General features: G+C 55.3%; 1 protein-coding gene and 1 non-coding gene across 2 annotated transcripts; one reads left to right on the forward strand and one right to left on the reverse strand.

The window, feature by feature from the left end:
* The first annotated feature begins 1,270 nt into the window (after positions 1–1,270).
* On the forward strand, positions 1,271–12,977 carry NARF (nuclear prelamin A recognition factor). The gene is made up of 11 exons (XM_087826440.1): positions 1,271–1,369; positions 2,323–2,403; positions 4,923–5,066; positions 6,855–6,987; positions 8,499–8,633; positions 9,305–9,423; positions 9,665–9,794; positions 10,856–10,919; positions 11,857–11,994; positions 12,136–12,293; positions 12,451–12,977. The coding sequence occupies exons 1-11, from the start codon at positions 1,343–1,345 to the stop codon at positions 12,690–12,692; spliced, it is 1,371 nt and encodes a 456-aa protein (XP_087682566.1). The 5' UTR covers positions 1,271–1,342; the 3' UTR covers positions 12,693–12,977.
* Positions 12,978–15,565: 2,588 nt separating this feature from the next.
* Positions 15,566–15,637, reverse strand: TRNAQ-CUG (transfer RNA glutamine (anticodon CUG)). The gene has a single exon. It is a non-coding gene; the product is annotated as a tRNA-Gln (tRNA).
* Positions 15,638–16,272: the final 635 nt, after the last annotated feature.

The following is a 16,272-nucleotide window of genomic DNA, read 5'->3' on the forward strand; positions in this document are numbered from 1 at the left end:
TAGAACACATTGGACCTTATTTAGATCCCAATTTAAAGAAGAATGAGATGATTGGGGAAACCTGGACACTACGTTTTTGATGAAATTAATTACTTGTAATTTACTTTTTTTCACACATGATAACGGTATTGTGCTTATGTTTTTTTAATCCTCACTGGAGGGTATTTTTTCCATTGCTTTTCAGAGAGAGTGGAAGGGGGGGAGAGGAACGTGGATGTGAGACAGCCTGGCTGGCTCCTGCACATGCCCCCCCCCCCCCCCCCCCCCCCCCCCCCCCCCCCCCCGGGCATCATGCCCGTAACACACCTACGTGCCCTTGGCCCGAAGGAAAGCCCGGGGAACTTCCGTCGGCGGCGGGCGCTCTAACCACTGAGAAAACCGGCTAGTGCTGTTTGTTTTTAAAACGTTAACAAAAATATGTACAAATGACTACCTGAAATTATCCTCCCCTTCATGGGAAAACTGAAGATGTCTCTGAGAGGTGCAGACACGGACTTGAGTGACGCAGAACGTTAATCTGGCGGCCAGTTAAGACCCGAGTTCAACCGATGCATTTGTAAAAAGCTGTATGACCGAAAACCCCAACCCAACTATAAATAAACGTCATGGGGGAAACCTGAAGAGCCCAGCGCGGTTTCCGGCGCCCGGAACGGCCTTAAGTAGCTCGCTGACCCCTGGGACTGCGCGGTCCCGGGATTCCCGGGCCGCTGCCCGATAGGACGGCCGCCCACGAGCTCGCGCTTCCTCTCCGCCGGCTCCTAACCGCGGAACCCTCCGCTGAGCTCCGCACGGGGCGCCGCTTCCTGGAGAAACAATATTCTCCGCAGAGTGTAAGGGGCGCGGGCCCGCCGCGCCCAGCGGCCTCGCACCTCTTCGCGCTCCCGCGGGCCACGTGCGCCGGCCCGCCGCGCGTGCGCACTGCCGCCTCGCCAGTGCTACGTGACGCGCCTCGGGGCGGCCATGGCGGCGGGCCCGGGCCGCGCTCCCGCCCCCGCCGGGCCGCACCGTCTCCGCCCGGGCCGCGCCGGAATGGTGGCGCGCGCCTGGCGCCGAGCAGCGGGCCCCGCGCGCCCGGGCCCGACGCCCACGCTCCCTGCGGACGCTCAGCCGCTCGCCCCGCGCCGCCGCGGCGTCAGGACAGCCGGGCCGCGCTCCGCCCCGCGCGTTCCGATTGGCTGCGGGGACCGCCCCGCCCCTGCCTGGCGTTCCCATTGGCCGAGCGGAGCCGCGGGGTGGGGCCCGCCGGGGGCGACGACAACAAAGGGCGGCGGGCGGCCGGCGGCGGTGACCCAGGCTCCCGGTGTCCCTCCAGGTCGCGCGCGCCCCGCCTGCCCGGCTCCAGATGAAGTGTGAGCACTGCACGCGGAAGGTGGGCCCCGCGCGTCGCTGCCGCCGGGGGTCGCGGTCGGGGGCCGGGAGGTCGGGGGGTCGGGATCGGGGCTGCGCGGCTGGGGTCAAGGGTCGGGGCCGCTGGCCGACGGGCCCGGGAGCCGGGGCCGCAGCGCCGGCCGGCGGCGAGCGTGGGCGGGCGCCGGGGCCCTGGGTCGGTAGCGCGGGGCCGGCGCCAGCTCGCCGCCTCGGAGAGCCGGGGTCGCAGGCGCGGCGCGCCGGCCGGTGTCGCCCGGGTTCCCTCGGACGGACTCGAGGCGGCGTCAGCGCCGCCCCCCGCCGCCCGGATGGTGCGGCCGCCGTCGGGCGCCTCCGGACTTGGCCCCACGCTGCGGCGCGGGCCCGGCGCTGGCTCTCGGTGCGCCCGGCCAGCCTTTCAGAACGTTTCTGAAGCCAAACCCCCGAACCGCGGCCCGGCCTGTCACCGCGGGGCCCCGCAGACGCGCCTCCGCGCGCCGCTGGCCGTGTTCTCCCGCTGCCTTGAACCGCAGAAGGGGCCCGTGCGAGCGGGGCAGGCGGGGCTCCCGCCCCCAGTGCCGTGGTCACTCGGTGGCCTTCCACGCCTGCTTCCGGGCTGTGGCAAAAACCAGGGGGCCGGCAGAGGGGCTTTTTGTTTTTCTAAAAATTAAGTCACGTCATAAATTTTATTTCATCAGTTGCTTTTTTTTTTAACCTAACATTGTGGGGAAGTGGCTTTTCAGAGCGTTTCATGGACTCCTGGTTCATTGTGTCCCGAGGTGGTGGGCACCCTGCTTCCCGGTTTCAGCTCATAGGAAGGACGCAGGTGTGCTGGCGGGTGTGTGTCCACCCCTATACTGCCTCCACTTACCTAGAAACGACTTCTACTCGTGGGGTCAACTGACCCGAGAGCACCTATGCTTTTTTAAATTGAGAGAGTCCAAGTTTTTTCATATGTTTCTTTGCTTTTTTAAGGAATGTAGTAAAAAATCAAAAACCGATGACCAAGAGAATGCATCAGCGGATGTACCGAGTCCGGCCCAGGAGAATGGCGAGGCAAGTAGATTTTTTCCATTTCACATGAGCCTGGAAGAAAGAGCAGCCGCTGGTTTTCTTCTCTTTGGGTCTTGTGTCACCACCCACGTTGTTGCTCTAAGAAAAACAGAAGTGAGAAATGAATGGGCTAAAGTGGTGCCCCTGCCAGGGGCCAGATGTGCAGGCCAGTCAGTAGGAGGCACACTGCCTTCCAGGTAAGAGGGAGGGACAGCGCCCTGGGACCAAGCTGCCTTGCCCATTGCTCCCCTGGTTGCAAGTCTCATGGGGTCTCTTAGCAGTTAGGGGATAGGAGAGGGGGACTGGCATGGGTGTGCTCCCAGGAGGGAGAGTACCCCAATTATTTTTTTAAATCAAAAGTTCCATTCTGGCCCTGGCCGGTGTTGCTCAGTGGTTCGAGTGTTGCCCTGCACATCAAAGGGTCCAGTGTTCGATTCCCGGTGAAGGGTACATACCTGGGTTGTGGGTTCGCTCCCCACCCCCTGGCGCATGCGGGAGGCAAGCAGTTGATGTATCGCCCTCACATGGACATTTCTCTCTCTGTCCCCTTGCTCTTTCTCTGAAAAGCAATGGAAAAAGTATCCGTGGGTGAGGAGTCACCAAAAAGTTCCATTCTGTAAAACGGGGGTTAGGTGGGTGCTTTATGCAAGTGCGTTTTTCTAATGGTTTTGTCTCTTAACTCAGTTATGGGGTCCTTTCACCCTCCTCAGCTGGTAGTGGTGCTTATTGGGCACACATGCTGAGCTGGACACCAGAGGAAGTGCTCTGTAGGTGGGACCTCACTTTGTGCTCAAAACCAGCATTTCAGATACACCCCACTGCCGTCCCCGCTGTACAGAGAGGACGCAGGGGGGAGGTTAAAGTCACTCTTTTTTTTAAATATATTTTTATTGATTTAGAGACGAAGGGAGAGGGGGAGTAGAAACATCAGTGATGAGAGAGTTGTTGTCAGCTGCCTCCTGCACTCCCCCAACTGGGGATCAAGGCCACAATCCCGGGCATGTGCCCTGACCGGAAATCAAACTGCAATCTCCTGGATCCTAGGTCAACGCTCAACTGCTGAGCCACACCAGCCGGGTTGGTCATTCTTCCCTTAGAAAGTACTGGCATCAGTTTTACAAGTGGGAGGTGGCAACACCGGAGAAATAAGTAGAGGTGTAGTTCATTGGTCCTGATAGGACATTTAGTCTGACAGGTGTCAGTCTGGTCCCACGTGCACCAGCACTGCTCTGCACTCTGGTGACTGTGGGGCTTAGTGAAAGGAGGGGATGAGATGAGCACCCAGGGTGCCAGGGCAGAAGAGAGCAGGGACTGCCTGGGGCCCTGCAACCCCAAGCAGTGGGCCTGGGGCCTCCCACACCTGACCTCTGGCACATCACGTTGGACAGACATCTAACCCTGGGAGCCCCAGTTTCCTTATCAGTGACATGGGGAGTTGGATTACTGCTCCCCTCCCCCAGGCTTTGGTGACGGCAAGATAACGTGTGCGCACAGTCTCAGTGGGCGCCCCGCCAGCTTAGTGGGTGGACACCCTGTCAGGTTGGGCCCGCCAGGGAAGGGGCTACTGGAGTAGGCCCTGGGGTAGTGAGAATTGAGGGGTGGGGCCTGGGGATGGGATGTGAGCCCATCAGGCACAGAGAAGTAGACAGAAGTGGTCTGGGGGAGGGTGGTAGGAGTCTGTCAAGAGGACAGATCAGATGTGCGTTTAAGGGCAGGTGACAGGGAGCTTCAGCTAGCTGGAGCAGAAGGAGCATTGAAAGAAGCCACATGGCAGCCCTGCCGGGCGTGGCTCAGAGGTTGAGCATCAACCTAGGATCCAGGCGATCAGGGTTCGATTCCCAGTCAGGGCACATGCCCGGGTTTCGGGCTAGGCATCCAATCAATGACTCTCTCATCATTGATGTTTCTATCTTTCTCTCTCCCTCTCCTTTCCTCTCTCTGAAATTAATAAAGATATATATTTTTTTAAAAAGCCACATGGGAGACAGAGGGCGGTGGGGCCTGGGTAGGCCAGTCCGAGTGGAAAGAGGGTGCAGCACAGGGAGCCGAGTGCAGTTTGAGCTCATGGACATGGAGCTTTTGCAGGGTGCCTGTCTGGATTTAGGAGGGAGAGAGTTCTGCTAGAGGTGGAGGTTGGAGAGGTGTTGGGGGCAGGCTGGCACTGCTCTGGGATGTGAGGCTGACTGGAAAGAAGGGTTGATGGTGAGCTGGCAGTGTGCTGTGCCAGTTCTGAGCTCCCATGGGTGCTGTGGGACTGGGTGAGCTCACTGAGGAGAACACAGAAGGCCCAGAACAGGAGCTCCAGAGGCAGCAGAGGAGGGGATGAGGGAGGAAGAAGGGCCAGGCAGCTCCTAGGGGACACACGTGACAGTGCTCCATGCTGGGCTGTCGTCTGAGACTCACTGGTGTCCCCGTGGCCCGGCCATGAGGTCTGGGGCTCAGCGTCCGTGCTCTGTACTGAAGACCACGTGCTAAAGAGGTTTTACAGAAGAATCGGGCCAAAGGTCATTTTTCTTTCGTAGAAGGGGGAATTCCATAAGTTGGCCGATGCCAAGATATTTCTGAGTGACTGCCTGGCGTGTGACAGTTGTGTGACCGCAGAGGAAGGAGTCCAAGTTTCCCAGCAGAATGCCAAGGACTTCTTCCGTGTTCTGAACCTTAATAAGGTAAGGTGTCCCGGGTGCTCTGTTGTCCTGGCCTGGAGGAGATGGGTGGAGGTCGAGGGGGAGCCTGGAAGCCCCTGCTGGGAATGGTGCCTGCAGTTTGGCCCTGGCCCTGCGTCCCATGCTGTAGTCCACCCTCTCCAGAGTCCTTCCCATCAGAGCAAAATCAAACAGCCCAGAGTCAGGCTCCCTCGCTGACAGCAATGGCTGTGGCCGGGAACACCTGCCAGGCTCCCTGGGTTTTTGGGAGGCTTCCACTGAGTGAGGTCTTGCAGCGGTACCAGGCCTGAGGTCAGGGGTCTTCGGAGGCAGAGCTGATCCTCTTCTGCCTCTGGGGCATTCTCAGAGGTGGGGGTTGTGTCCTAATGGGCTCATTAGCCTGGGGCAAGTCCCTGCAGACCAGTAATGGCCTTCCTGCCAGGAAGACAGGTGAAAGGGAAAGAAAGAGAAGAGGAAGGCAAATGCATTGAAAAGCACGTCCTGGTTTGCCCTCGCTCCCACTGCCCCACTCTGCGCAGGCAGCCAGAGCCTAGGCCCACATGACAGCGCAGGTGCCCCGGGAGCCCCAGTGCAGTCAGGCGTGCTTAGACTGGAGTTGCATTAAATTTATAGGCTAATTTTGGGGAAACTATTTCACCGTAGATAGAGCCTGTTCACCTGTGAGCATGCTGCTATCTCGGTTATTCTGCGTGACCTTCAGTGGGGGCTGCAGTTGTCCCGTAGATGCCGGTGTTGAGTTACGCCTCCGTTCTCCATCTCGATGGTTCCATCTTGACGTGATTGGGGTTTTGTTGCTTTGTTAACTAGGTTACATTTTACTCTAATGTTCTATAGTGTCGATTGCTGGGGCATCGGGTTTTCTCTGTGGCGATTTTGTAAACTTAATGTTCTAGTAGTTCCTAGGGTATCTTAGAGTTTCTAGGTTTATTGACTACAATTAATGAGTTTTACCTCTTTTAACCCATATACCTCTCATACCTCTTTTTCTGACTATGTTGTCTAAGACCCTTAAGTCAACCTCAAATGACAGTGACGAATGGTACTAACCTCTTGTTTTACTATTAAATAGATGTTTGTGGAAACTTCTAGTGGTTACCCATATCAGTCAGCATTCCAGCTGCAGGTGATAGGCACTCAGCTCACACTGGTGCGAATAACATGGAGGTGGCTGCTTCATGAAACTGAAAGCTTAGAAGTCAGGAGGGTCTGGGGTTGGCAGCACCAGCCACTCAGGCTGCCACCAAGGAAAGCAGTTTCCATTTCCCAGCCTAGCTGGGCTCTGGGTGCAGGCTGATCCCCTCCCGGTCACAGCCTGGCTCCTCCGCAGAGGAGGTGAGAATGAAGTAAGTGCCTTGGAAAAACCCTGGGCAGGGCACCGGGCAGAGGGACAGGAAGCGCTGGGTCTGGCTCCTCAAAGCTTCCACTCAATGACCTTGGCTTGAGGCCTCTTGGGGACAGGTCTCCAGGTGCCCCTTCAATGTGTGTGTATTGTCAAAAAAATGTATATTTTTACTGTTACTGAGTCATTTCATTTATTTATGGGACATTATAATTTACATTTTTTTCTTTAAAATTATTTTTCTCCAGATATTTGCATTTATCCATATAAGATTGTTCTTACAGTTGACAGGATCTCTTGGGATGTCCCATGTGTTCATTGTAATTTCTTCTCTTTTTCCATAGTTTCTCTTGCCAGCATGTCTTTGCACAGACTGTCACCTCCTGCCTGTCCTGGGTCTTTCATTAAATTGCAGTCACTACCTACGTCATGTTCTTCTCTGTTTCTCCTAGAAATGTGATACCTCAAAGCACAAGGTGCTGGCAGTGTCCGTGTGTCCACAGTCTCTGCCTTATTTTGCTGCTAAATTCAGCCTCAGTGTCACAGATGCATCCAGAAGGCTCTGCGGCTTCCTCAAGAGCCTGGGTGAGCGCCTTTGGTGTTACCATGAATGTAGAACCTGAGCCTGTGACTCCCTCTTTATACCTAGAGTTCAGTTTTCAAGGGCATAGGATAGGTAAGAACGTCTGGTCTGTGAGTCTCGTGGAGGTAAGAGGACCCTGCCTCTGACCATGGAGGATGGGTGTCACTTACCCCTCGCCATGTAGCCGGGTGTTGTGTTACTGCTGGAGGCGGCCCCTCCCCGAGTGGCGAGTGACCATCTTTGGACGGGATATGCGGGAGGCTCCCACACTTGTGGAGCAGTGTCATGTTGCTTGGCTCACGGGACCTCTGAAGGCATCTGTGATGGAGAGGGAGGCCGCAGGGAGGGCATCTGGTTTCCCAGGAAACTGAAGAGCAGGGCAGGGGGGCACGGGTGTTGTTCTGTGTGAAGCATGAAAGGCGGCCAACTCAGCACTGTGGGGACTCGGATGTGAATGAGCACCGGGGAACACCCCCTCCACGCCATAGGGGTGCGTCTTCTGTCTGCCACTGTCAGACAAGTACTGTCCCCACCCCCGCTGAGACCTCAGGGCCCTGGAGCATCCTTGTGCCAGTCCATCAACACAGGCTCAGGAGGGGAGAGATTGAGCCACTTGCCAAATAACAGCTTTTGTTACTCTGTAGTAGCCTTTCAAAGACATAAGTATATTGGGGATCACAAATAAAATAAGACGAGACTTAGAATAAACAGGGATGCCTCGCTGCTCCTTGGTACGCCTGCCAGGGAGTGAGTTCTGGGTGCACAGTGCCAGCTGCTAGCCTGGGCTTGCTAAGCCGTCCCTTCCTGCTTCTATCTTAAAAAGCCTAAGGTTAGGTTAGTTTTACCAAAGATCTAGTTATTAGATGCTGTATGGTCTCATAGTGAAAGGTCCTCTTTTGACATTCAAAAATAAATAGTTGGGCATTATATGTTAATATTAATAATGAAACTATTCACAGTGGAACTGATTTCTTAAGGTAATGGTTTTAGATGGCACTTAGAATATTATATTTGTTTTTAAGGACAACTGGCTGCTTTTAAGATTTAGACTGGCTGTAGATATTAAAGCTATTTGCTTATTTTATTATAATTATTGGAAATATGTTCTTTTGTCTCAAGCTTATTTACCAATAGTAAGAAAATACATTAAAAAGATAGCTAATTAAAAAATTTAAGATCTTCGTAAAGGTACTCGGCTAGTTTACTCATGTTACTTAGTTTAACGATGTCATGGTCGTTACTGACTGAAGTGCCATTTAGACAGTGAATTTGGACAGAATGCTGCTGGTACCTTATAACATTCCATTAATTTATATATGGAGCTTGGCAGGGTGCCTGTATAAATACAGATGTAGAGAGAAAAGCAAGAAGCAGAAGAGGGAACGTCGGTATTTTATTACTGAAATGCCCAGGAGGAGAGCCTGCAGATTCTGTTAAGTTCATCTTTTAGTGTCCAGACTTGGGGAGGAGACCCACTGAGGTGCTGTGAGCTGAGTCCCCCTCTTCCCTGCAGGGGTGCACTATGTCTTCGACATGACAATAGCTGCGGATTTCAGCATCCTGGAGAGTCAGAAAGAATTTGTGCGCCGGTACCACCAGCACCGTGAGGAAGAGCCCACGTTACCCATGCTGACCTCCGCCTGTCCTGGTGAGCATGCAGGGCCACAGCTTCAAAAGGGGGCTGGGGTGTCCTGGAAAAGTGCCTCCCACATGGATCCCAGGTCTCTTGGGGTTGTCTGTGGGGTCAGCTGGTGTCATGTGATGGTCTCCTCACCTGGCAAGGCCCCAGGAGAAGGAAGCTAGCTGTGGCTGCTGCAGGTTGAGCTGCTGGCTGTGTGGTTGGCTGACCACTTTAATTGTGTGTCCACCCTGGAGACCACAGCAGCAACAGTGCCCCCTGGGGCTGTGGTGGGAGCCATCCACTTGGGCTTTGTGGCCGCTGTCCTGGCCGCAAGAACAACTCTGCAGCTGGCATGGTGGCTCTAGAGTCATGCAGCCCCGCACTGCCTCACAGCCGTTCCTCTTGTTCTCCTCTTTTTGGGGTACTGGTGTTCCTGGTTTTTTCTCTCACTCTGGCCTGGGACTTGCAAGGCCGCCCATCCCGCATCCTCCAGTCTAGGGCACAGGCTCCTGGGATCCTGTGGCCCCAGCCGCTAGGACTCAGCAGCTTTGGGGAGGGCTCTGTCACACACTCCTAGCAAGGCCTGAAGAAGAGGTGTCAGTTTTCCCCTGGGGGATGGGAGCTCAGGATCCCTGGGGTGTGGCAGGAAGCAGAAGGAAGCCACTGTGAGGAACCGACGCTCCCTGGTCTCTCCTCAGGCTGGGTCCGATACGCGGAGCGGGTGCTGGGCCACCCCATCACGCCCCACCTCTGCACTGCCAAGTCTCCCCAGCAGATCATGGGCTCCCTGGTGAAGGATTACTTCGCCAGACGGCAGGTAAGCCAATCTCTTCCTGGAGGTCAGCCTGGGTCGGGAGCCTGGACTGCACGAGGGGCCGGTGGTGATGGGAACTGAGGTGAGCGAGGGAGACACAGGGTGGACCTGGTGCTGCTGCTCAGTCGTGAGGCAGGAACTGGACTGTAAAAGATGGGGCTCAACCCAGAGCAGCCAGCACCAAGGAGGCCAGTGGGTGTGCTCTTCTCCACCGCCCTGGACATGGTTTGCTCTGTCCCCATAGAACCTGTCCCCAGACAAGATTTTCCACGTCATTGTGGCCCCGTGTTATGACAAGAAACTGGAGGCCCTTCGAGAAGATGTTCCCACAGCTTTGCACAATTCCCGGGGTGCTGATTGCGTGCTAACCTCAGGTGAGAAGTGGGTGGGGCAGGTGAGTGCCGTGAGGCCTCCAACAGGCCACCCTCTGAGGTCACTGACAGGGACCCCAGGAAAGGGAAGAGGGCAGCACTCCAACCAGTGTGTGGTGTTGGCCCAGGACTGGGGGAGCAGGCTTGGGCAGCGCGGGGCAGTCACACTTAACCACGGGAGTTTCCAACAGCCCAATCTGCGCTGGGGGTACAGGTGAAGTTTCCTCTTTCCATAAAGTGGGAAACACTTGTGTGCTGGCAGCCTCCGTGGGGGCTCTGCCCTGACTGCATGGAGCCTGCGCAGGGCTCCGGGTTGAGGTGGGAGTGAATCTCCAGGGCTGTTCAGGGGAATGTTGCAGTCAGTCGAGGGGCAGCTGAAGTCAGGAGCAGCCTTCAGGGGCAGAGATGCCTCCATGGGTCCCCTGACCTGAAGCTCCAGCACGTGGAAACCCATGGAGAGGCCTCCACGGCACAGGCTCCTTGGGGGCCCTGAGACAGGAGGGCCCCGCAGCCTTATCCTGTGCTTCCCAAGGAAGGGCCCTCTGCTCTCGGGACGGGTTTTTATAGGAACCCCATGCTGACATCTCTCCTGAGTGCAGAGTAGGTGGTTCGCACCTCACGCACACCGGATGTCCCTTCTGGTTTAGATTCTCTGTTCCAAGATTTTCTCAGGAGCCCGTGTGCAGAAGGGAGTCCAGACATGGTTCTGATTTTCAGTTGGTCTCATTGCGGGTAACAGCACATCCTGTGAATGCAGCCAGTCTGTTTTTGGGCATCCCACCCACGTGAGGTCATCACAGAGTTCTCTGCGTGGGAAACAAACATAGATTGTTGGCAGAGAACCCTCGTTTCAAGAGCAGAAAGGGAATCAGACGCTTCTCTTACATTTTATTAGCATCTTTCATTTCATTGTGTTCCTTTGCACTTGAGATGGGTCCTTGTGTCTGTGGGAGGGACAGCATCCAAGGTCACCTTAACCTAGAGTTTCCTGTGGGGAAGAGGTAATGTTGGAAACAGCTCAACACTGTGCAACTCCACCACTGACGCCTCTTCTTTGTCTGCAGGTGAAGTTGTTCAGATAATGGAGCAAAGTGACCTCTCCGTGAGCGACGCTGCCGTGGACACTCTGTAAGTGGCTTTTGCAGGGAGGGCCAGCTTGTGGATGGGCCTCCTGTGTGATCTCGGTGGGCACCCGTCCCAGGGCCTCCCCACTTTATCTTGAGGCTGTGCTGGGATGTGGGTGTGGGGTGGCACCTCATCCACGGTGCCACTTCCTGTGCTGCCGCATGGCCCCCCACAACCCTCAGCCATCTTCCCGGCTCTGGAATCAAACGTGGACCCTGGTGGTCATTGGTCACCAGGGCTGGGGGAGTTGGGCTCCGTGGTCTCGTGCCCACCAGGACTCTCCCTGGCCAGACTCTATCTGTTCCCGGCCTCTGAGTCTGCACCTGCCCCGGGGTGGTTGCCTTGGGGAAACAGCAGATCCCTCGGGTCCATTCCACCAAAAGCAGCAGGTTGGGTTTCTGTGGTCAGTGGTGACTCGAACCAATGACCGGTGCTCCTGCTGAGTCCTGTGACCTGGACACTGTGCAGAGCACTCCTGGGCTACTCGGCAGGTCCTGCCCGTAGTGGCCCTGGGACTGTTTGTGGCCCTTTTGTGGGAGGCTGGACTGAGGTTTATAAGATCTCAGCAACGCGAGTGCCCACAGCCACAGCCTGTACTTGAGCCAGGCTGACTGCGCACCTCATCTCCACTAGGGCTTCAGATAGGCATGCTCTCGAGTCAGCCTGAGTCCCAGTCCCTGTCCCCAGGCTCGAGGTTCTGGGGGACACCCTGATGCATGCAGCAAAGAAGGGAAGTCACTGAGCAGCCCCGAGCACAGCCCCGCCTGCAGCCCCAGATGGGGATGCAAATGGCACTTCATATTGATCACTGAAATGTAGTAAGATGGAATCTTGCACAGAGTTTAGGGATCTGCACAGATTTCACTTTTCACGTGGCAACCCTGGGTCATCAAACTCTGAAGTCTGATTTCAGTCTTGTCACCTTTCTCTGCCTAATGAGGTTTGGAGACCTGAGAGAGGAAGAGGTGAGGCGCCATGACGGCGCCAGCTCGGACGGGTACCTGGCGCACATCTTCAGGCACGCAGCCAAGGAGCTGTTCAACGAGGACGTGGGGGCCGTCACCTACCGAGCCCTGAGGTGTGTGGGATGCGCTGCCATCTGTCTGCTGTGTGGTCAGTGCTGCCTCTCAGGGCAGGTTCCCCAGAGCCTGTGTGCCTGCATGCGTGTGTGCGTGTGTGCGAGTGTGCGCAGACTAGAATCCCTGTGTGTGTTTTACAGGAACAAAGACTTCCAGGAGGTCACTCTTGAGAAGGATGGAGAGGTCCTGCTGCGCTTCGCGGCTGCGTATGGCTTTCGAAACATCCAGAATGTGGTTCTGAAGCTAAAGAAGGGCAAGTTCCCATATCACTTCGTGGAGGTCCTCGCCTGTGCCGGGGGTAAGATGCCCCTACAGCACCCACGGGCAGTGGGCCCTCCTTACCCGCCCTGAGCTTTGCTCGGCCTCAACGGCATTGGGGGAGCGTGGGCACTGCCCTGGTTGTGACAGGTGGTCCCTCTCTCTCCCTCACCCCCTTTCCTGCCTGTGTTTTTTAGGATGTTTAAGCGGCAGGGGCCAAGCCCAGGCGGAGGACGGGCGTGCAGACAGGGCACTGCTGCGGCAGATGGAAGGCATTTACGCCGCCATCCCTGTGCGGCCCCCAGAGACCAGCGCCCATGTGCAGGAGCTGTACCAGGAGTGGCTGGGCGGGGCCGACTCCCCCAGGGTCCAGGCAGCCCTGCACACGGCCTACCAGGGCCCGGGGCAGCCCACCAGCAGCCGGGACATTAAGTGGTGAAGGTCCAGTGGACGGGCTGCAGAGTTCCCTGCTCCTCATCTGTTGACGGCTCCCCCCTCTGTTGGGTGCTGTCTTTATCATCTTTGTGTGACTGGAACATTGTATCTTGAGAGAAAGGTTGCCCCGGTTTACGTTTCCAAAAGGAAAGATTCTAAAAACACCCAAGATGAAAAAATCCCAAAGAGCAAGAATGGAGATAGACTCTTAGTGTCTGCAAAGAGTTCAGACCTGGCTCTGTCCACGGGCCTCGGAGGGAGGGGTGTGGGGATGATGCGGCAGACGGGCTGTGGGGTCTCGGGGGGGGGGGGGGGCAGGCCTGCTGGCTGGTGTGGCCCTGACTTGACCTATGTATGCTGCTCTGAAGGTGTGTCTCCCACAACATGAGTCAGTTGCCACCTTTGGAATCTGGGCTCACACACAAGTCTGTTTCCACCTTTTCTTGAAACAAATCTGCGTCTGGCAGGAGTGGCCACATCCTGAGGCTAGGTCCTGTCGCTGGGGATCTGGATGAGGCCCCACGTGGGCCCTTTACGTTCATGGTTTGAGCTGAACTTGCCTTGTGGGGGAGGCCTGCCAAGGGTGACAGGTGTTACAGAGGGGAGAATGGAGGGTGGACACCCTGCTCACTCCCTCCCTGGGTGGGTCAGGCAGGTAAAGGCCGTCCAACCCACCCCACGGTTGGGGGAGATAGCTTCCGTGTCCACGCCTCACCTAGCAGGCTGGCCGCTCCCCTCTGCTCCAGGCAGCCTCTGCGCTCACCACGGCACTCCCTGCCCTGCTTGTGCTGCTTGCAGCATTGCCTTAAACGAGAAGAGAGCAGTTTGCCCGCAGATGACTACACAGAAGACTCGCAGCCACCTGCAGAACCCGGACTCCGAGCACAGCAGGCCCATCCTGTGAAGTGAGACGTGACCGGCCGGGAGCTGGTTTCTCAGAGCACTTGGATTTTGTTAACATAGGGTGAATTCTTCTTGAACCCTTCAGCCTGTTGGGTTTCCTTCATTTGTGTCATGGTATCTGTATACCCATCTGGGTTGATAACTGGGACATTGCGTGAAATTACATATCTTTTGCTTTCAATCTATGTACCGTGGGTTTCATCCTATGCAGTAACTGATTATGAAATAAACAGTCAAAGAGTTTCTACGTGTGGGCGTTGGGTGAGCGGATGCGCTCTCATAGCCAGGGCTGGCATGGGCTCTGGGGCAGCAGGTCATGGTAGCACAGCCTCACCTGAGCCAACAGCTGGCCCAGAGCAGGAGCGCTGTCCTCCCCTGTCCCCATCAGTCCCAGAATGGCAGGAGTCAGATGTGGGGGCCACTCTTCAAAAGCTGCCTCTTCCAGCTACAAGGAAGACAGGCTTCCTGGGGGACATGTGGCACAGTCCACCCTCACAGGGCCAGGCTGAGGGATGGCATCACATGAGGGTTCAGGTCCGCCCAAAGGCACATCTTGGGTTATGGCCACAAGAGAGTGGGCCCAGGCCTTTCGTTCACTGTCACTCAGGCAGTAGAAGCAAAGAGTGACGGTGGCCCTGTGGTCAGGAGGGAGTGACACACACGGCATGTCTGCTGTGAGAAGTGTGGTGAGCACAAGGAGGGGACAGAGCACATCAGATCCGCAGCCCCTCAGCAGGAACGCTGTGGTCTGAGGGCTGGTGCTGCCAGAACCTAGTGGACCAGATCCATCCACATTCAAATTTCCAGACCACATCGGAACTCAGATTTCTCAGTTCCGTTTCTGCCTGACATGAGAGTTGGGGCCAGTGTGGATGCCAGTCCTTCCTCCTCAGCTCGGCTGGAGTGATTGTTGGAGCCCATCCATGGCCCACACCATCAATCTGATCCTGACCTAGGGTATGGAACCAGGCACTTCCTGTGACTGAGGATGTTTTATAGCCTCACCTGTTGGCCAGAAGCTAAGTGATAGAGGCTTCTGGACACGGTCTATAGTGAGAGCTCAGATCTTCACACTGTGTCCAGGTCAGGTGAGGGCACTGCAGCCCAGGCAGGCAGCTCCCCTCAGGGCCCAGCCTTGGTAGTTACACTCCACCTCCTTCCACACAGACACTGGTTTTGCTTCTGGGATGGAACAGCAGGTGTAGCATTTGCCTAAAGCAAATGAACCCTCACCACGACATGCAGGGCAGCCGAGGGCACGTGACAGGCAGGACCCTGTACTTTTTAATAAGGATGGGCCACATGTTTTGAGAACAAGGAGAGCAGGTACCAGGACTGAAGTCTTATTTTTAAATTGAAATGCAAGTTGTATCTATAAATACAGAGATAAGCATATACATGTACATTGGCTTGGTTTTTGCCCAAGAGATGTGCACGGGACATGAAGTATTGGTGTCAGTGAGAGAGCAGGCGCTTCGGGCAGGTAATTGTACATCCAAACGTTGGGTTCTACAGGTGGTCAAACCGTGGAATAAATTTTTACTGACAGAAAAATCTTGCAACAATACATAGTATAAGCCCCTTTGGGTTTCTTTTGTAAAAGGAAAAGGGGAAAAAATGAACATTAAAAGAACAAAGATCAGGAAATCCCTAATGTGCTGGGGTGTCCCCAACAACAGACGGGTCCTTACCTGCAGGGTCCCTGGAGGGGACAAAAGAGGCACAGATGAGTGTGTCCTACTGAGACTTGAACTCAGGTCACCGGATTCAAAGTCCAGAGTGTTGACCATCACACCACAGAACCTCACGTCATTCAGATCACCGGGTCCTTGGCCTGAGTTAAAGAGGGAGGGGACCAAGGGAGGAGGGGAGGGGGAACAGAAGGGGAAGCCATTGTTTCCATACAAAACTGCTTAAAATTTAAGTTCTAATCTTAATGTTCAGTGGGGGCGTGGCAGGACAAAAGGCACACACAGGTCCCACTGAGATTTGAACTCAGATTGCTGGATTCAGAGTCCAGAGTGCTAACCATTACACCATGAAACCAGCCACTTCTGTGGGTCCTACACATTTTGATGGGGACATGGACACAAATGGGAGGGTTTGAAGGCTGAGTCTGAGCTGGTTCTGCTGCCCTTGGGTTGGGATCAAAAAAGAGGTCACCTTGTAGCAGAGGATGGTTTTGATCCATCGACCTCTGGGTTATGGGCCTAGCTCACCCCTGCTTTGTCAATCTGCTGCATGTGGTGTGGGCTGACTGACAGTGACAGACCTAGTGCTCTCTCCCGCTGGGCAGGCTCCTGGCAGGGGACAACAGGGTCAGGCAGGTGTCATTTCTTCCATACAAAACTCCTTAAAATTAAAAGTGCTAAGAAATCTTGCTGTTCAGCTTTATAACTTGAAAAACTGTGCACTTTCAAAAAGATAGAAACTGTTCCCCCAAGAACATTCTGGATATAAACCCTTTGAGGGAGAAAATCTTTGAATCTGTGTCGCACCTTTTCATGTAAAAAGTGTCCATGGAACTTACTGTTGCAGATAGCAGGGTGTCTCCTCCCTCAAACCAACAGGAGCACCAGGAGAAAGAAACCAACGGAAACTTCTGGGGTCAGACTATGAGGATCCACAGGACACTCCAAGGACATGGCCACAAGGAACTGAATGAACTGTCTTTGTGAGCA

Source organism: Miniopterus natalensis, chromosome 17, assembly GCF_054644295.1.
Source record: "Miniopterus natalensis isolate mMinNat1 chromosome 17, mMinNat1.hap1, whole genome shotgun sequence".
NCBI classification, from domain to species: domain Eukaryota; kingdom Metazoa; phylum Chordata; class Mammalia; order Chiroptera; family Miniopteridae; genus Miniopterus; species Miniopterus natalensis.